This window comes from Vipera ursinii, assembly GCF_947247035.1.
Source record: "Vipera ursinii genome assembly, chromosome: 2".
NCBI lineage: Eukaryota > Metazoa > Chordata > Lepidosauria > Squamata > Viperidae > Vipera > Vipera ursinii.
The window spans coordinates 70,390,862-70,411,957 of NC_139513.1; the positions used below are offsets into that span (position 1 = coordinate 70,390,862).

At 41.8% G+C, this 21,096-nt stretch overlaps 1 protein-coding gene across 2 annotated transcripts in view; it reads left to right on the top strand.

The window, feature by feature from the left end:
• Positions 1-19,853, top strand: part of HYAL2 (hyaluronidase 2) — an 80,909-nt gene extending 61,056 nt beyond the window's left edge. The window contains exons 1-4 of one of the 2 annotated variants that reach the window (XM_083355341.1): positions 8,221-8,337; positions 10,668-11,640; positions 17,615-17,704; positions 18,583-19,853. In XM_083355341.1, the coding sequence (XP_083211467.1) occupies positions 10,711-11,640; positions 17,615-17,704; positions 18,583-18,987 (1,425 nt within the window). In that variant the 5' untranslated portion in view covers positions 8,221-8,337; positions 10,668-10,710 and the 3' untranslated portion in view covers positions 18,988-19,853. Of the gene's footprint in view, positions 1-8,220; positions 8,338-10,667; positions 11,641-17,614; positions 17,705-18,582 lie in introns of those variants that run through there. The other variant, XM_083355342.1, reaches the window with a different exon arrangement.
• The last annotated feature ends 1,243 nt before the right edge of the window (positions 19,854-21,096 follow it).

Here is a 21,096-nt window from a genome sequence, read left to right on the forward strand (position 1 = left end):
AAAATTAATCTAAAACAATCTCAGAATGATCACAGCTCCACATTAAGAGGTCCAAAACTAATCATGCAGACTGACATTCTCTCATCTTTGACTGAGTAGCTTCCTTAATATACTGTGGAATTCTGTGGAATATATTTTGATTACAGTAAAGATATATTGACAAAAAAGTCTTGAGGGAAAAAAAATCTCATTTTGTTATGAACAAAGTTTGGACTAGGTATATACAGTGCTTTTTTTGTAAAAGAAAAAGGTGCCGGAACTCACACATGTTATACAACCTGCCTTGCCTACCCTACAAGGTTCCATCCAAAAAAGGTGCCGGAACTCCGTTCTGAGCGTTCTATGAGAAAAAAAAGCCGTGGGTATATAGATTACTTAAAATTATAGTCAAGAGTATTCATCTATGGTTTCTCAACTAGAATGTGCTACCAAAGTTCATTCTGAACTCTGGACTTTTCAATGTATTTATTTATTATATTATTATTTATTATATTCCTCTACGGTGGAAGAAGGCTTAATACATTTGCAGGCAATGCAAAATTAGATGTGAGAGCTAATGTCCTAGAACAGGGATCCCCAACCCCTGGGCCATGGCCCATTATGGGACCGTGGCCTATTTGGAATTGGATTGTGTGAGCAGCAGCCCAGGACACATGCGTGCGTGTGCAGCTCAATTTGTGCATGTCGAACTGTGTGTGTGTGCATACTGGCCCACCACATGCACAAGTTGAGTAGTGTGTTCCCCTCTCCCCCCCCTCCCCAGCCAGGCCGCCAAGCCACAAAGGTCGGGCACCGCTGTTCTAGAGGTAAAACAGAAAATTCAAAATGCTGTCTATGTGCCTCCCACCCTACTGGCATTGTGGAAAGACTATGATCTCAGCCCTTGGGCTAGGGTACTGGGGATCCTGATGGATTGTATGTAGGTGTGGTTAACCTGGTGTAAAAGATGGGCAGGATAAGGAATGCAAAATAATGGATTTAAGTTACAGGAAGGCAGATCATGACTGGAAGTTCCTAATACGAGCAGTGACTGTGGAACCAGTTGCTCCAGAGAAATAATGGAGTCCCCATCACTACTCAGATGGTAATCAAGGGGTGCCTTAAATGATTCCCTCTAATTTAAAATTCTCTATGATTCCACCAGGTAAAGTATCTGAAATTTAATCCTGAAAAAAATAGAGTTGCTTCTGGTCATTCGAAAGACAGAGCTAGCTATATAGAGCCAATCTTTGTTGAATAGGGGTTGTTAGAACACCCTAAAGGCTCTAGTTTCAGGTTTAACCACAGATGGATTAGTAGATGGAAGAATATTTAATTTAGTTCAACAATTTAATTCAATGATTGAATTTGAGTTCATTTAGATAGGTGAATATTATTATGGTCATAGATCAAGAGGAAAAAGACAAAAAGGAAAAAAACGAGGAAAAGATAATTCTAGGTCGGTAAATGTTGCTACATTTTATTATGTTCTCCGAAACCTTCCCCCTACTGTAAATTGCAATTGGTAATCAATAAAGAATATTTGTAGCTCAGGGTTGAAATGGAGTGGGGGGTGTCTTTGGAAGGGTCCTTGGGCTAGCACTGATGATGCTACCTAGTTTGAGTAAGGAAACATTTGCAAGAAAACCACCAGGCTCAGAGAGCACCAAGCACCCCTCAGCTGGTAATCATTACCAATTGCAGTTCCACAGTACGGTGAAGTTTTCAGACAGCATAACAAAATGTAGCAACACTTAAGACCTAGAATTGTCTTTGTTTTCTAATAAATATGTAAAAGAGTAGTAACCAATTGCTTTCAGACTTGATGCCCAAAGTCTATATAGTCTCCAGAGATGGAGCTTAACATCAAACACTCTTTGTGTACAAAGCTCACACACAGCATTTTCCCAAAGTAAAGTTTCTCTTGAAAGGATATTATAGTATCATTAAACCAGTACCTATCCTAGAAAGTTTCTATTATAGAAATGCAGTCTTTCCCCCCCCCCCCCTCAGATTGTATGGTTACAGACTCTAGCAACTAGTTGTGTGACTGTGTCTGCAGGCCACAGTATACACCACCGGGGCATTTATGTTTTAGTTTGAAGGTTTTGGAGGCTGGATGCATTGAACAGCTGCTGCCTGAGAGTAGAGTGTGGTCAGCAAAGCTAAGCCAGCCTCCCACACATACACATATACAAACATGCTAGTTATCCACCCTTTTGTGGAAGGCTTTTACTTTCATTCTGTAGGGGCTATTGGATCTTTCCTCACCTCTTGAAGAAGAATGTGCATCTGCTCAGACTGTTTTAAATGAAATGAATAGCAGCCACATCTTCCACTGACAGTCAAATTTCTACACCTAACTTTAGTAAGTCATCACAATATTTTATTTTATAAAAATCAAGCAAAATCTGGGACATACTTTAGCCATCTGACTAGCAGTACAAATTAATTATCTAGATTGAGCCAGGGCTTCAGACTTACAGCACTTTAAACTTTAAAACCTGGATTAAAATGTGGAAGGGTTGAAATTAATAATTATTGAGATGTGAATTGTGGATTGGAGTTTTGCTCCTCAGTCAGCCCCAAAGAAAATCCTTCCTTTATTTGTATTGGGAGAAAATCCCTGGCTGATCTCCAGTGCAACCCCCGGCTGATTTCAGTGGCACTATGTATCAGCTGTGTGTTAGATGGAGCTGAAGGATTTTCAACAGGAGCAGGGTGAGTAAGGAAAGGATTAAACTCTTTGTTCCAGCTGCTGAATATGATCAGTCCTATACTGGTGATATGCACATTTTCAAAAATCTGTATGTTGGTTGCAAAAATATAGTTAATGCCACTCAGTTTTGCTAGCCAAAGTGCCATCTGAGATATCTGGTTTGGATGCTATAATTTAGAATCAAAGAATTTAAGTTTAAGGGCTGGAAATAAGATGGAAGAACTTATTTAGCCCAGCCCCATGCCCTGAGCAGGAATTTACTAAAGTATTAACAGTCTCTGTTTCTGATCATATTTTATCAATAGTTGAATTGCATTGAATAAGAAGTATCTAACTCTTTGATCATTTCAAACTCTGATCTTACTTTGGATGGGACCTTTTCAGCCTCTCTTTCAAAAGCCTGGGATAATGCTTATATACTGGCCTTATCAGAGGCAAGAATGGGTCAGGGAAAGCAGTGTTTACATTCAAACAATGACATGGGAAATCACCTTTTCTAAATCTAAGATCTGTAGAGGTCTCTGCCACCTCCTCATTTGGATTTATCTGCTGGGATTTGGAAGCTTCCCAGTCTCTTTGTGTGGGATCAAGCTCCCTGCTCCTTCCCAGTCTAGCCAGCCCCTTTGAGAGTTCCATTGTGAGCAGCTGTGGCAATGCCTTTATCTCCAGAGATTTTCAGCCTTACTCAAGTGCATTCATTCCCTGCCACCCCTCCCACTGGGAGCTGATCCTTTGATTAAGTGGAAAGTCAGGCTTTTGAGGAGGCCTCTGGTAAGGCTTGCTCTTGGGGGGAAAAGAGGAGGGGAGAGCAGAGTCCTTTGTTCTCCCTTTTCTGCTATCTTGCTGATCAGGCCTCTTGCAACCATTTTGAGGGCATCTAAACAACCCATCTGCTCTAATATCCTCTGCAATTTTGCCAATGGGGAGCAGTAGTTCTTGGTTTAGAAGTTTTCAACACCACTAGAAACTTTCCCAACCAAGCCATAATGGCTTCTAGCCTATTTTCCCAAAGTATAGCTTTGCTATTTGAAAAAGAATAAAGTTCTTGCTCAGAGTATAACTGAGATTACGTTTTCAAGATGGATGCCTTCATTATGGCTCCACTATCCATTTACCCTCTTCTCAACTCGATGGACTATGCAGCTCCCACTCAATCATTTTGCGCCTTCGGACTACATGTTTTGATATTTTTTGTTTCAAATTTGGACAGATAGATATGAATACAGTCTATCCACTGAACGTACTTCCTTTAGGCAGAAATAGGCTAGCCATAAACAGCCATGCTACCCATAGAACTATTGGCACTGCAGAACAAGAGTTCTCAGCTAGCAAAACTAAAATAATTCCAAAAGGGTTGTAGACTCAACATTTTTGCAGCGTACCAGAGATTGGAGAAGTCTGACACAGGAAATGTTTAGATTATGATGGCCAGATTTTTTGGAGCTGGAATAAAATTCCTCAAATTGAGATTCTGACTTTGACTGTAGTCATCAAAGAATGTTTTTCCAGAGAAATCCAAAATTTGACATACATCCCTCCCCAAAAATCACTATTGATACTTTACTGGTACAAATAATCTTTTTGGAATAAATAAAATACCTCAACACAGCAAATTTCAACATTACTTAAATTAGGTCAATGATTCTATCAATTATCTTGTAAATTGTGATTGCTCCCGTTGCACTGGAGGTTAGGTATGGTCTGCAGGGGTAGGCAACCTTGGCTCTTTTATGACTCATGTAAGAAACGTGAAGCTGGCTAACTATGGCTCACCAAGAAGCAATCAGGAGTAGGCAGGGGACAAGAGCGATGGTTCATGGTGCAACAAGAATGCCCTTCCAGAAGTCCTCCTGGCAGCTGTTCTAACGGATTCCTGAACATGCTGTTCTTCTGGGCAGGTACATTTTCCTTTCTGGGAGAGATCTGGTGATTTTTATGTCATTCTCCTGTCCTGCACATTGTCAACAATACTGCTGAGGCAGATTTCCACTAAAGCTAGAACTTTTGACGTATAAATTGATTCATTCCGAGGTAAGTCTTGGGTGGATCCTTTAAAATATGATGCCTAGGCAGAATAATTTCCTATACAGGAAGGAAAGGAAAGTCCTTTGCACTGCTAATTGCTCAAAGTAAGATGTTTAAACTCTTTGCAATTGTATGAAGCTTAGAAAATGCCAAAAGGGGGAGAGGAAAAAAACTTTGGTTTTCTGAAATGCTACGCTTCCTTACCCACCCACATTCTCATGCACACAAAAACACTAAAATAAACTTGACTGAATGCCAGTCATGTTCCTCCCATGGAATATGGCCAGTGCCTCAGCCAATCAAATGCCAAAGAGAATCTCAAAAGTTAATTAATTAAAAAAACCCTTCACAATAGTATGGACAGCATTTCCCAACCTGTCTGTGGAGATTCTCAGTCATCTAGGTCATGGCTGTCCCAAATGTGATTTTTTCAAGCACCTTTGAGACTTTTCAAAGACTTTATTTTTCCTTGAAGATGTTTCGCTTCTCCAAAAAGCTTCTTCAGTTCCACAGTCAAAACTGAAGAAGCTTTTTGGATGAGAAGTGAAACATCTTCAAGGAAAAACAAAGTCCAGTTGCCTCTTGGAAAAAGCACCTTTCGGGATTTCCCAACCTGGTGCCTCCAGTTGTGTTTGATCAATTACCACAATCTCTAGTCTGCTCATAATCATGTTCCCATGCTTCCTAGCTGGAAGACACCAACTTGGGAAAACTTGGGAGATAAGGAAACACTGACTGGGTTACTCTGGAAAAGGTGTCAAAACTAGTTTGGCACACCTGAGATTGATGTACAGCTTCCACTTGTTTTTCTATGTCAGATTAAAAGACAGAAATTGCAAGTAGCATTTTGGATGCCTAGGATGCTCTACAATGCAGTTGACATTTATCAAAGCAGGGATGTGTCAATTTCTCAAGTTCCCATCAACTCCCAGAAAAGCTATTTAGTGATGTATGTTTATACAGCAGGATCCATGTGTAAAAGAGAAGCAAACAACAGTACTGAACCCTATTCAAGCACTGGGCATCTTGGCTGTCAGAAGCTATTTTTCTTCCTGATTTCTAGTGGCACTTTGGAAAATCTCCAGCTTGCTGGTTGGGCAGAATGTGTCAATTGTTTCAAGAGTAGAATCCTCCCGTTGCCAGGACATGGGAGAGCTCAACCAAAACCCACCCAGTCAGGCGGCTGGTGCATTGCTGGGAAAAAGACTCTCCTTTGCCAGACAATGGCCATTCAGTCAAAACTGCACTGCTCCTGTGGCAGCCATTTATCTGCAGTCTATAATCAATGAATACTCTGAGGGACTCCAGACTCTGGACATAGCAACCGCTTTGTGCCTTAATAATAGAGCCAGTGCTCCCAAGGTCATCCTTATACCAATTGCTACTGAGAGAGGCAGTTGGAAAGGAGGGTGGCCAGCCAATGGTCCTTCTTCCAGGCTTGTCATAGCTCTTCTTGCTACGGGTGGCTCAGAAAAACTGGTCGAAGCAGAAAGAGCAGAATGGTTTCGTTAGCCTCTCTTCTTCCCCAAAACCAAGATCTACCCACTCCTGCACTTCAGTAGGCTTTTCAAAACAGACTCTTGTCTGTTTACTCTCCCGAGTGCAAGCACTTTCTCAGTGAGTTGGCCTACAACGTTTAGCTCTGACAAGGAGAAGGGGGGAGAGGATGAGAGTGCAATATGTCTATGAAGATTTTCAGTCATCCAGGTCATTGGTTGTCTCAAAGGTGCTTTTTCAAAAGGCAACTGGGCTTGGTTTTTCCTTGAAGACGTTTCACTTCTCATCCGAGAACTGAAGAAACTTCCTGAATGAGAAGCGAAACATTTTCAAGGAAAAACCAAATCCAGCCGTCTTTTGAAAAAGCACCTTTCTTTGGGTTAGTGCAATATACCAAGCAGATGCCTTGGTGGAGCAGTGGGCTGATGCCTCCTTAAGTAACACCAGCTGCCTGCAATTAGTGCAGGTTCGAGTCCCACCAGGCTCAAGGTTGACTTAGCCTTCCATCCTTCCGAGGTAGGTAAAATGAGGACCCAGATTGTTGGGGGCAATTAAGCTGACTTTGTAATAATGCCGCTTGGGGTGTGTGTGTGAAAGCCCTAATAAGCAGGCATATACATAGAATGAAGGCTACTGCTAAGCTTGTAAGCCGCCCTGAGTCTTCGGAGAAGGGCGGGATATAAATGGAATTTAAAAAAAAGATGCCAGGTTAGGGACAAATAATACAGGTAGTCCTTGATTTACAACCGTTCATTTAGTGTCCGTTCAAAGTTACAGTGGCACTGAAAAAAATGACTTACGACCATTTTTCACACTTAATACAGTTGCAACATCCCTCACTGTCACCTGATCAAAGTTCAGACGCTTGGCAACTGACACATATTTAAGACAGTTGCAGTGTCCCAGGATCATGGGGATCCCCTTTTGCGACCCTCTGACAAGCAAAGTCAATGCGGAAGCCAGATTCATTTAACAACCGCTTAGCTGCAGTGATTCACTTTAACAACTGTGGCAAGAAAAGTCATAAAACGGGCAAAACTCACTTAACAACTGTCTCATTTAGCAACAGAAATGGTGGACTCAATTGTGGATGTAAGTTGAGGACTACCTGTAATGATGAATCAGCAAGTCTGAGAACCAAACTTTACCATAAATCCACAACCTGACCAGCACCTCTCATTGTGTTTGCGTAAGTCACTATAACAGAAGGTATTTTTAGAAATTGGGTCAGATGAGAAAAAGTATTGCAGACCAAACGGTTATCCTCCTGTTCTAGCTACTTTCTTAACTGTGAATGGGAAGGACAGCAGTTTCAACCCAAGAACTTTTGGGAAAAGTAATTTTATAGGATTGCTAAACCGACATCCTTCTAAATCTTAAATGCCAACAGGGATTCTTTAAGCCCTATATGACATCCTGTGATCTAGAAGCCACTTTTCTAGTTGCAAATATGACTAAAAACTGCTCTGCTCATTCTTTTTGGAAGTGTACTTTGTATATGGAAGAGGCATTGTCAGCTAACAATGACTTCCCCGATTCTATAGGGGGAAAAAATCAATAGTAAGACCTAAAGTGCTACGGTTGCTCTTCTCATGAGTTGCTTAAGGCTATATGCGACTACACAATAATCCAGCTACTTCTTGTGCGCCAAGTGTGGTTCGCCTCCCCAACGAGCCACCCGGTCTAAGAAAAAAATATTCTTGTTTCTTTAAGAGCCACACTCGGCGCACAAGAAGTAGCTGGATTATACCAAGTGACCGCCGTAGGTGGGGAAGCATTCAGATCCAGCAGTCATATATGCATGCGTATATATCGCATTTAAAAATCAAGATGCTGAAAGGTGTGGCGTCTCCTTTTTCTCTCTCGGTTCCAATAACGCTCCCAGAGCAGTTTGCTGGAATGAGCTTTTTTCGTCGATGGGGGGGGAACGACTCCCCCCGATCTTTAACTCAGCATCGTTCCGTCCGCCACCCCCGATCTTTTAAAGGAAAAGTGGAGGCGCCGGGGGAAGAGAGTGGGAGGTACCGGGCTCATGGTCCCTTTAAGAGCCGAGCGCTCGGTGCCCGCGAGGATCTTGTACTTAAGCTGGCAAGGGGGTTGATGAGTTAAGTATTCAGGTGAGTTCTTAGCAGGAAAAGCCGGGGGTGGGTGGGGTGAAATTAGGGAGGGAGGGGGGGGAAAGTTATGGAGGAGCTACTTGGAAGCAGAGTTCCTGAGCTGGCTGACAATGTGATGGGGCAAAGAATGGCTGGAGCTGGGAAGAAAGAGGTGGGTGTGGGTGTTTGAATGCGGCTTGTCCGAAATCACTTTGAAGGTGTTTGTTTATGCCAGGGGTCTTCAAACGTGGCCCTTTTATGACTTGTGGACTTCAACTCCCAGAATTCCTCAGCCAGCTTTGCTGGCTGAGGAATTCTGGGAGTTGAAGTCCACAAGTCATAAAAGGGCCACGTTTGAAGACCCCTGGTTTTATGCAGAGCCGATCCCGATTCGGGAACCTTTCAGCTCGTCTGCGGAAGGCTCGAGTTTCCTACCGGGCTGCGGATCCCTTTCTCCGCTTGGCTTGGCAAATCTCCTAGCCCAGTTGGTGAAATGCCTGCTCGTCCTTCCGAGAAAGCCGAGCCAGTGAATGGAAAAATCACTTCTCCGTGAACCTTCCTCCACCACCCACCACCCCACCACCCCTCCTATGCGTCCGGATTGAATCTGTGGGGGTGAGGAATCTGGTTTGCATCTTGGCTTAAACTGCCAGTTTCAAACTCCTGAATTTAGATCGCTTTCGTTCAACTCGGGATTTTAGAGTGTAGCCCTTTTAGTGGTGGTTGTAGCACGTGGGGATGCGCTTCCTCTGGTCCTGTTCACGCCGCGGTCTATTTCAGGCTGCGATTTTCCGCACTCTGCTGGGGGCTTCTGCCTCTTGTCTGCTTGCTTCAGGAGGATTCCTGAAGGCCAGCATTCTTCTGTGGCTTTTGTGAGTTCAACAGTTGCTGACATCCACATTTTCCCCCTGCGCCTTCCTCTCGCCTGTTATTTGATCGGGGTTTCTTTCTTTTTAACCCAAGGAAGCAAACTTTCAGAGCTCCTTTGCTTGAAAACTTTAAAGCTTCTACTCCCGTTAACTAAGTAGCAGGCTAGGAGCAGAACTTCTTACAACGGGGGAAAGGCTTCTAGTAATAGTTGTGGAAGCAGCTAGCTTTAGAGGGGGTTCTGTCAAGCTCACTTTTTTCAAATTGAAGTTAAAGCATCTTTAACGTTACAGAAATTTGAGGGGCAATTGTGTATGGTTTTCCAAACTGTTTCACAGAATCCCAAAAGTTCTTTGAGAGATGGGGTGGGTTGTTGTTGTTTTTTTCAAAATTCAGCGAATTTTCTGTCACCAGAGTTTTTGCTTCTTGATTGAGGTTCTAGATTTTGAAACCTAAAAGGCTCCTGAAAAAGTTTGAAAACTGTTTCAGAGAAACTATGCCTATTTTGGGAGAGATTCCACAGAATTCTTTAAGCCCCTCTGTCCAGATTCTATTGAAATAGAATAGAAATAGAATTTTGGGAGACTTCTGATAGGCATAGCACGCTGAAGGGAGCATTTCCTATACCAGAGTCAAATCAATTAACTTGTTTCTTTGCACTCTGATACTCAAGTCCATGGTGCTTCCGATACAATTGATGTTCATATAATGACCCTGAATTAGGGTAGGTCCCTTTGGGACAGGCAAAATAAGAATATGCCCTGAGAAGTATAATTGCATTACTGGTGGACCTAAAATTATTCAGGAGATATATTACACGCATGTCAAAGTCTTAAGGCTTTGAGGAAGAAAAATGAATACGACTGTAGTATTTACTGTTGTTTATTTGCTTTTGTTCATTTCTGTAGGCTATGTGGGAATTGCTCCAGTCTCAGGTGAGGAGCAAATAGATTTTGACAGGTCATGCAAGGATTATAGCAGCTGTTTGAATTGTTGGCATTGCAGAAAAAGTAAAACAACATTGGCTATTGGATAGATGCAGTCCTGCAACATTAGACTTTGTAGTAGGAATTCTAAGAATAAATAATCATTGTCCAGCTCTGCTATAAACTTTGTAAATCTGAGTAAATCAAGAGAATTAGGTAGGTGTGTCCCGATATAAGGGTATTTCAAGTCTCCATTTTACACCCCAAATTAAGAAGTACTGGTTGAATACAATAAAAGGTTATTGTTGGCAGAAGAGATTCAAGTTAAATTTGAGAAATTCTTCAAAAAAGAAATAATAAACATTGCCTGGTTAATAGCACAGACTAGACATTCCATAACTCGAAAGGGCTGGAGTTTTTACTTTATTCCAGAACTACAGTATCTTGCCTTCTCTCGAGCTCTCCAGATGTTTTAAGAATGCTGTTCCCATACTGCATGTTCAGAAAAGCTTGTAATAACACATCTTCTCTTTCTCTCAATCCTTTTTCTCTTTGCAGGCTTTAATCTGCCATCATTCTGTTTTTAAGTGACTTGGAGAGAATGCAGGGAGGCAATGCACTGGCAGTGCCATGGCTCATGTTCCTAGCTGTGGCTGGTGCTCCTGAGCAGTATGACAAACCTGCTTTCACCCCCATCTTCACCCGCAGGCCCTTTATTGTAGCTTGGAATGCACCAACCCAGGACTGTGAGCCTCGCTTCAAGGTTCAACTGGACTACTCTGTTTTTGATGTTCAGGCCTCGCCTAATGAAGGCTTTGTGGACCAGAACCTGACCATTTTTTATAAAGAACGCTTGGGCCTTTATCCCTATTACGATGCAAACAAAGTGGCTATTAACGGAGGCGTTCCGCAAAACAGCAGTTTGGAGAGGCATCTAATCCGCTTAACAGAGAGCATTAAAAAATACATCCGCTCCGATTCAAAGGAGGGATTGGCAGTCATTGACTGGGAAGAGTGGAGACCCATCTGGATCCGAAACTGGCAGCCCAAAGACATTTACCGGAATGCCTCTCGTAAGCTCGTGCTGTCTCGGCGTCCTAAATTGCAAGAAGATCAGTTGAAGAAGGAGGCCCAGTATGAATTTGAATCATCGGCTTGTGATTTTATGAGGGAGACTCTGCGATATGCCAAGAACTTTCGTCCACGGCAGCTCTGGGGTTACTACCTCTTCCCAAACTGCTATAACCATGACTATCGCAACAATCAGGACAGTTACACTGGTCATTGTCCTGATGTAGAGAAGACCCGGAACGATCACCTGGCCTGGCTCTGGAAAGAGAGCACTGCTCTCTTTCCTTCCATTTATCTGGAACACGAATTGGCCAACACCATGAACGGCCGCAAGTTTGTGAGGTCTCGAGTAAAAGAAGGCCTTCGTATTTCTCAGCGACATCATGATAACTATGCTCTGCCTGTCTTTGTCTACACCAGGCCCACTTATAGCAATGGGAAGGATGTTTTCTTAAAAGAGGTGAGAATGCTTTCTTTTTGGAACTGAGAAACATTATTCAAGAAATTGTGGTCTTGAGCAGCAATCTAGTTCAGGGCTAGTCAACTCCTGATGCAACTGGAAGGTTACCCACTTGACATAGAATGCACGCACATGCACTGTACTGCCTCTTTTAGTGCCATTCTGCACAGAAATGGGGATTGGGTCCAGCACCTGGCCTGGCACAAAATCTAGCTAGTGGGCTGCTTTTGATTTGAAAACTTACACTGTGATTAGGTTGCTGCATCACTCTCAGTTGATTAATTTGTTTAACTATTGCTTGTTGAATAAGTTGTAATTCATTCCTACATCATGCTAAATTATAGGAGCCTCATACACAACACTAGAAATGGTAATTTGCAAAGTGTGTTAGTATGAGAAGGCATCAAAGCATTAAAAGAGCCACATTCTCCAGCAGACTCCAAGCATTTGCTTTGAAGATTGTCCCTGGTTTTCTTCTCTCTCTCTCTCTCTCTCTCTCTCTCTCTCTCTCTCTCTCTCTCTCTCTCTCTCTCTCTCTCTCACAACCACGAAGATGCTGTGCATACATAAACATGCACACACATAATTGAAATAGTCTTTGAAATAATCTTTCAAAGCAAGTGGATTAAGCTTTCTAGAGGATGTAGATATTTTAATATGTTCATACCCATGTGCTTTGTACAACACCCATTTTTAGTATCTTGTGAAGCCTTAAGTTCTTTTTAAACCTTGCAATTCTTGAAAAGTTAACATTTCAGAAGTTACTTTATTGGGAGGTGTAATACCACAGCTCAGTAAGATCCAGGTCTTTTTCCACCAGATATATGTGTAATATATCTCCTGATGTTTTACTGTCTTATGAAAAATAAAACACATCAGCACTTAAAAGCACTATTTTGGAAATAAATTGGCTTAATAGAATACTAAAACGTTTACGGAGCAATGTGAAGAGAACAGCTGCTTTGGTCTATCAGTTGGACCTCATTGTAACTGCACTGCTCTGATTTAGAAGAATTGTGTAATCCATTCAGGATAAAATACCTAGGCAGGAAGCATTCATTCTAATTAGTGGCTCTAAATGGGGTAATAAATATTCATATGCAGTAGGTATAATTGAGGTTTAATTAAACATCTAAATTGAATAGCTTACATTTCTTCCCAAAATTAGGGGAGCCAACTGCAACGGCAATTTGTTCCATACTCTATATCACTTCAGTAGACAGCAGAATTGGATGTTGATATTAATAGTAGAGTATTGCACACCTGCAAAAGATCTCCAATAGAAGTTCTAAGATTGTGGGGTGGGATGTACAGGCCTTAGAAGTCCTGCAAATAATGTGGATCAGTTCTGGAGCCAACACCAAACTACAAATCTGGTCCTTCAGGGGTATGATTACTCTGCCCAAAATACGCATATGTCAAATCCAAACCCTAACATTGGCAACAACCCTGTCTTGTCCAAATTTCCTCTTTTCTGTCTGTACCCAATCCTTTATGGCTTGGAGACATGGAGATTTTCTATTGTGAGTTTGCAAGGAAGAAATGTAGCTGGCTGTTACCACATTATCCTTCCCATAAACTTTGTGTATTTATTTATTTATCAAATTTAGGTATTATCCATCTCTCAGAGTGAGTCAAAATATAGTGAACTCTCAGGTTCATCAAAATAGGAGGGTTCTTAGAGCTCCCTTCCCCAACAACTGGCCAATTCCCAAGGAGCGGAGAAGAATTTTCCTATGCTGTCTTCTGCTAGTGCCTGCAGAGATGAGGTCTCATTTTTACGTATTTATATATATATATATATAGTTCTCTGTATGTAATACACACAAACACACACACACCTATTTCACTTATGCATATGTTAAGCAATAAAGCTATGCAGCGCTCCAGATTGAAAGATAAGGTGATTTCTAAAATCTGCAAACTGCCCCCCATGTAATTCCTGCGAAAGCCATACATTTATGCATCAGGAGTTAGAGATGCTTGCTGCACATACTCTCAAGCACACTTTTGCCTTCAAAACTGAAGCACTGTAAAGCACTTTCCTAAAGAGAAGGAAACCATTGAGTTGGATTCATATCCAACTAATTCAAAAAGGTAAAGGTAAAGGTTCCCCCGCACATGCATGCTAATAGTTTCTGACTCTAGGGGCCGGTGCTCATCTCCGTTTCAAAGCCAAAGAGCCAGCGCTTGTCCAAGGATGTCTCCGTGGTCATGTGGCCGGCATGACTAGATGCCAAAGGCGCACGGAACGCTGTTACCTTCCCACCGTAGCGGTCCCTATTTTTCTACTTGCATTTGTACGTGCTTTCGAACTGCTAGGTTGGCAGAAGCTGGGACAAGTAACAGGCGCTCACTCTGCTACGCGGCACTTGGGATTCGACCCGCCAAACTGCCGACCTTCTGAGCCACCGCGTCCCTTTAACTAATTCAAACAGCACTGCAAAAAGAAGCTATTGTGGTCCAAATGGGTCTTTTAATTCGGATTCTTTTGGTTTTTGTTCCATACTGAACATTTGCAACTGAAGTAAACAGCCTCTTAATGGCCAGAAACTGGAGAGGATTTTCTTTTCTTTCTCTCCCTCTTAGGGTCTTTGGGACAGTTTGAGAATTACTTTGTTACTCCTCTTAAACCCCATTAAGTTTGTTTTAGGATTTCCAAATCTGAAGGAGGAAGTGGTTATTTCTGGAGATAAGCAGAGGTTGGGGGAAAATCTAGAAGTGCAATAATCGACCCCTGCACCTTGTGATTATGAGTAATGGAATCTGGGGTACTATAGAGAGCAGGGGGTGCTTTCCTTCCAGCCTTTCAAAAAGTATGAATGTATGAAGTTGTATGAATACATGTTTGCATATATGAAGTTTGGGGTAGAAGGTGCTGAAACAAAAGTGCAGCTTGGTAGATTTAAAAGAGCTGTGATTTCCTCTGTAAGTGGCTTGCATGATGGTTATTTTAAAATAAGAGGTATATGTAATGGTAACCTCAATGCACTTCTTTATTACTATAATTCATATTTCTCTCATGCTTAGCAACAGTACAATTTTGCACTGAAGTGTGCGGTGGGGGTCTCAAAACACCATTCTGAGTTTTTATGGGGCTGCTGCTTCTGGGATGTAAAAGCTTGTAAGAGGATGTTTTAATCCCTGTAACTAGAAAGTCATTGAGATGTACTAAGGAGTGCTCTGAAGATAAGCTGTGAAGCATCAAAATGAATAGACATGCCCAGACAAAGGCATAACTAGCAGCTCAGTCAGTTTTTCCCAATTTGCTTCCTTTTCAGTTAGGATAACAACCAACATTAGATTAGAAATATGAATCCATTGAATTCTGAGAAGTGCAGTTTCAGTATGTTGAGGGCGATCAGGCTGAACTAGTCTGATCTAAGGTCTAATTAGATGGGATGTTAGTGATAAAACTGGGGATTTAAGCATTTTGGGACTAAAGTGTTAGTACAGAAAGGACTTTATATCCACTATCCTATCCATAACTTAGAATCTTTTCTTTTATACTTCTAACAAAATACTGGACATTCAAGTTGTATACCTACAGTTTGAAACCTGCATCAGCAGTTAACCAGTGCTGAAATTCAAATGCATGGTTGAATTATTGATTTTGCTTCTACTTTTGAGCAGTGGCTTCTTCTCAGTTCCCAAGTTACGTCTCAAACTGCATTCATTCATTCATTCATTCAAGAATGTTGTGTGGCCATTGTAACAGCAAAAGAAATTTTTTCGCTATAAGCTATTAGATCCATCCATGCTCTCTGCTCCAGCTCATTTTCTGTGGATTGATCTGCATGGGTAATAAACTGTCATGGCAAAGCAGCACATATTACTTTCTAGTTTTCAGCCACTGGATAATTACTAACTGTTCACATTTAGATCAACATCTGTGCAAATATGGAGGTGGACAGATCTGTCTGTCTGTCTGTCTATCTATCTATCTATCTATCTATCTATCTATCTATCTATCTATCTATCTATCTATCTATCTATCTATCCTCTAATTTCCAATTGTAGCTGGCCCTTCAATCAAAAAATTGATGACTTCTGTTGTTAATGAGTGAAATGTTGAGCCTGAATCATACCATAGAACTATTCTTTGGCTTCTGAATCAATATGAGCACACCTAATATTAAAAATTTGAATTTGACAAATCTAGTATGACCACTTCCTTCTTGGGAATAAAACTGGTTTCCTGTACCAATGAAAGTATCAGGGTACTTAGCTCAGCCCCTTGAAAAGTGACTTGATTATCTGGCTTAATAGAAGGATAAGTTATGACCTGGAAATAAGGAGGAAAGCAAAAGGTTGAAAGGGTGTCTGGTTAATGTATTCATTGGCATAAGACTGGAAAAAACGTTACTTTCATGCGGGTGAAGAAGTTCTCTTTGTTTGGCTTTGCTTCTGACCCCATCTTGCCATTAAGCTGCTGCTGGGCTTCTTTGATCTACTCTAAGTTGTCAGGCTAAAACTGTGAGCCTTTGCAGAGTGCTCACAGGATCTAAGTAGAGCTTGTTTTGCAGCCACTCGAGATCCTGTCACCCTATCTTGGCAAACCCAATGGGCTCAGAGTGCTGCTATTAGATCAAATGCCCTGGCAGTGAATTCCTGCTTGGGTGGAGGGTACCATGATGTTCACCAAGGATTTACCAGCCATGGGAGAGGTAGGTGTGCTTCACGAAGTGAAGATATGGGAAACATGGAGGTGGGATAGTAAACAGTATTTCTCAGTAGTGCCCCCTATTTTAAGGAAGCCAATCAAAGCTCATCTTTTCTGGATGCCGAAGCAAACTGAACATTTCCAGTGTGCTTGAGGGATGCTGGGTTGATGCTATTCAGGGCTATAAAATATTACTTATGAGTTTAATATTGATATTTGTAATGTTCTGTTGAAGTTAATGATTGAGGGCCCCTGGCAGTTGTGTCAGAATACAAAATAAAACAAATTGCTTACCACATCTAATGTAGAAAGCTACTTGCTAGATTATTATTTATTAGATTTTCCCCCCTCACTTTTATTTTTTTATAAGTAGCTCATAGTGACAAACATTGACAATACCCCTTCCTCCTATTTTCCTCACAACAGCCCTGTGTGATGGGTTGGGCTGAGAGAATGTGACTGGCCTAAAGTTACCAAGCTGGCTTTCATACCTAAGACATGACTACCACTCATAGTCTCTTGGTTTCTAGGCCAGCACCTTAACCACTACACCAAAATGTATTACTAAAACATACAGGATGACTGACAAAGATATGCAGTAGCACTACAGTCTAGTAAAGCCATTTGGCCAGTGTCTTTATGAAGGGAAAAGGCACATTTTTTTCTATTTCCTGTTCAGGAGATGTTATGATTTTGCCAGAAACATATTATTTCAATACCCAAAGGTTTTGAACGATAAAAGGACCTGCTTAATTTGCTAAAAATTTAGATCAATGTTTACAGTGTTTGTTTTTATATAATTAATAGTAATTGTTAGTAACTTACCTGCATCCATTCTAAGAGAAAACATTTTACTAATCATCTAATGTCCAATTTTGGTACTCATATACTGTACAGCTTGTCATCAATTTATAACCATTCATTTAGCGACTGTTCAAAGTTACAACGGCACTGAAAAAAATGACTTTACGACCATTTTTCACACTCTGATTGCCGTAGCATCCCACGGTCACATGATCAAAACTCAAGACACTTGGCAACTGACATGTATTTATGACAGTTACAGTGCCCTGGGTGTGCGTGTGTGTGTGTGTCATGTGATCAGCTTCACTTGTCTTAAGCAAAATCAATGGGAAAGCCAGATTCACGTAACAACAGCGGTGATTCACTTAGGAACTGTGACAAGAAAGGCCATAAAATGGAGCAAAACTCACTTAACAACTCTCTTGATTAGCAGTGGAAATTTTGGGCTCAATTGTGGTCATAAGCTGAGGACTACCTATAAAACTCTTTTCGGCCATTTCATTCCAGACAGATCTGATCTCTACCATAGGCGAGAGTGCTGCTTTGGGGGCAGCTGGTGCTATTTTTTGGGGAGATGCTGAGAACACTAGAAGTAAGGTATGTATTATTTTCCCTCCCTCTCCCTCATTCCTGCTTTATATGAGCTCACGCTAAGCCTAACACACACAGTAGTTTTCCCATGGATCTCTTGAACAAACCTTTTGATCTCTTTTCTGTTAGGAGCATGTCACATCCTGTTCACTTCATCAAACGGCTGCCCCAGCAAGGCCGCCCAAACTGTTCTCAGTCTAATTGCTCTTAGGCAGAGCTGTTTGGACAGGTTGTAAGTGAGCTTACTAAGAGGTGGGCTTTGCACATTTCTGGAAGAATGTAAATATGTAAGAAAGGAATTATAATAGGTATTTTGAGTTACAGCAAAACAATATTTTACAATGAGCCTAGAGCTAATTTGCATTCTTCAAGCTGTTAATAAAGAATGAAGATACAAAAAAGAGAAACTAAGTTTAAAAAGTAATACAAAAAACATCATGAGGATGAACTTTCAATTACTGATTTTTTTTCTTTCCCTTTCATATCCCTAACCACTAATCTCTACTTAAGTATTGATGCTTTGCTTGGAATATTGGAGATTGTTGCTTATTATTTATTTGTTTAATTTCATCTGATATTTTAATGGATCTCTCCTTGAAAACCGTATTTCAAATGCCCAAGCCTGCCTTGCTTATATGATGTATCATATGGAAGAGGAGCTATTCCTGCTTGAACTGAGTTCAACTTCTGTTCAGAATTTCTACAGTTTTGTCATCATTGTGTATTTTCCAGTACTGGTCTCAATTCTTATATTGTTGGCAGAGTTTTATTTTGCCAGTGTTATGGATTTTCTTTGATGGCATTTGTGAAACAAATCCTTTTATCAATTGAACCTGTTTCCTGCCTTCTCATATCTCATTATTTGGGATTTTCTTTTTCTGCAGGAAAATTGCCAACTGATGAAAACGTACATAGAAGAGCCCCTTGGCCGTTACATCATCAATGTGACAACCGCAGCTGAGCTCTGTAGCCAGACTCTTTGCAAGGGCCATGGCCGGTGCCGGCGTCAAGAAAGTGATGCCAGCATCTTTCTGCATCTCAATCCAAACAGCTTCCAGATCTACCGGAATGAATCCAAGCATCCAAACCCACTCCTGGCAGCCAAAGGGAAGCTCTCTCAGGCAGACATTTCCTTCCTACAAACCCACTTCCAATGCCATTGTTACCAGGGGTGGCATGGCAAAGGGTGCGAGAAGCAGCTGAATCCACCTGGGGGTGGCCCCTCTACTTCCTACACACTTGGACTCCAGTTGCTGATGACTGTCTTCCTTCTGGTCTGTTTGCACTAGGCCACCTCTCCAGTGAAATCTGTGGGGTGCAAGGGAGTCCATGGTGCTTGGAACGATGGGAGAGGCAGTGCACTAGGCAAGGAAGGTAGGCAGCCAAGGAGAAGTAGGGGCCTCTCCCCTTATATCTTTATTTAGCAGTAATGTAGCAGACCTCCTCTTTTAAGAGACGGCTCTACCTCTCCCCTCAGCTCTCCCAGCCCTTCACGAGGCAAAAGAGACAGGACCCTTCTAACCACTGAGCGTGCCTCTGTTCGGAGAGCTGGACAACTGGAAGAAAGGGTGCTTTAGAGACTGGCAAAGGAAGGATGCTTCACGAGGCATGGCCTCCACTGTGGCCCTTGCCTTGGTCTGTCTGGTAGCTTCTTTATCATGGGAACCCATAACAATGCTGTAGGTCAGCTACCCAAAAGAGAGGCTCACACAAGGGGCCTGGGGCCAGAGCACAGGGTCTGAATGCCTACATCCAGTCCTTTGTCCTTGCTCTGGATAAGGACTGGGAAGCGGGTGCTTGGCTCTTCTGTTTTAGGGAAGGGTGCCACAAGCAGCAGGGCCTTGAAGCACAGGTGTGGGAGGTTTCATGGAACTGCTGTGTAATGAAGAAAATTGCTGCTGTTACCCATCTCTTTAGGTAGGGAGCAGAGAAAGAGGTGAGTCCAGGGGGATTACCTTGGAGAGTAACATGGAAACATTCTTTGCTGACTGTGGGGTGGGCAACGCAGTTTTTAATGGCCCGGATAACGCCACTGACAGGGAAAAACATGCCTGGTTTGTCTGTGGCCACTGTCAGCCTGGAAGCCTGCACCTCTTACAGGAAAACCAAAAAGTTTTACCTCAGAATTAAAGAGAGACAGAGAAAATCATGTGTGTTTTGTATTGTGTGAAGAAATCTTGCTGCTTGCCCTGGCACTCTTTCTTCCCTTTGCTCTTTGCCAAGAAGGAAATTCCAGCTGGAAGCAACCTCTAGTATGCAATAATGGATTTGGCCTGTTCTTTGCATGACTTCCCCAGGGCAAAATTTGGCTTTGACACAGAACATGGTCCTCAATGGTGCTGATTTCAAGTTAGGGAGAATACCATGCAGAGAAGGTCCTGGTCTCTGCTGTGACCAGAGGGATGAAGATCAGTTGCAACAATTGTCTCTTTCATACAGAGAGTGAGAAGGAGGCCCTCACCTGCCCTCTTCTGGAGCTAGCAATCTCTTTGCTCAGTTCTTCCTGTTCCCTGCCATGAAATCCGTGCATTCTCTTTAACAAGGCTAGGCTGGGGGTCCCATGCAGGAAAAGCGAGAGGGGACTCTCTAGATTTCCTTTTTTTTCCCTTTCAACCTCAAGCCCAACTCATTTCTGCCTGGTGAAGAATAGCTGGCATTTTGTCACTGTTGTCTTTAAAATCGGCTCCAAAGCTGGGCCTACCATTGGACAATATAGAAACTCCCTCAACCAGTCCATAAGGAGGAACAAACCAAGACCTCCCGAGAGATTTTTGTCAGACTAAAGGATATGTGCAGACTCAACATAACCTGCCTTCTGCTTGAAGGTAGCCTGCTATTCCCCAGTGCAGCCCTGAAATAAGTTCCTAAATTATCCCAAAATGCATTTTTGTGCAGTTCTCCTTCCATTCTGTGTTACTCTTTAAATAATTTTATTATGCAAATTAAACTGCAAATTCTTACAACATTAAGAACTCAACTCCCAAAATAATAATCATAGTAACAAAAGTAGTCAATTTTTAAACATGTTTTAATCTAATTGGGTCAGGATCACCTCATGCAAAATAGGATAAAGCAGCCTCCCTTCACTTTATTTAGGAGAGGTATCTCTCCCTTGAGGAGACAGAGACAGAAATCTTAATGAATATTTAAAAATTCTCATTGGTTATATGTGGGTTTTTCTAGATAAAAGTGGGTTGAGGGTTTCTTATCCTGATATAAGTCAGGCTGATCTTTTAAATACCTAATCTACCAAAAATTAAAGTAGGGCAACTGAATATTTGACACAGAATGTGGTTGGGCCATGAGATACATGCCAGTCCATTGGCTTCTATTCATGGAACAAAGAAGATGAAGATGCTTTCAAATTGGGGTTGGCTCCTCTTGATCCCAACTTAGTG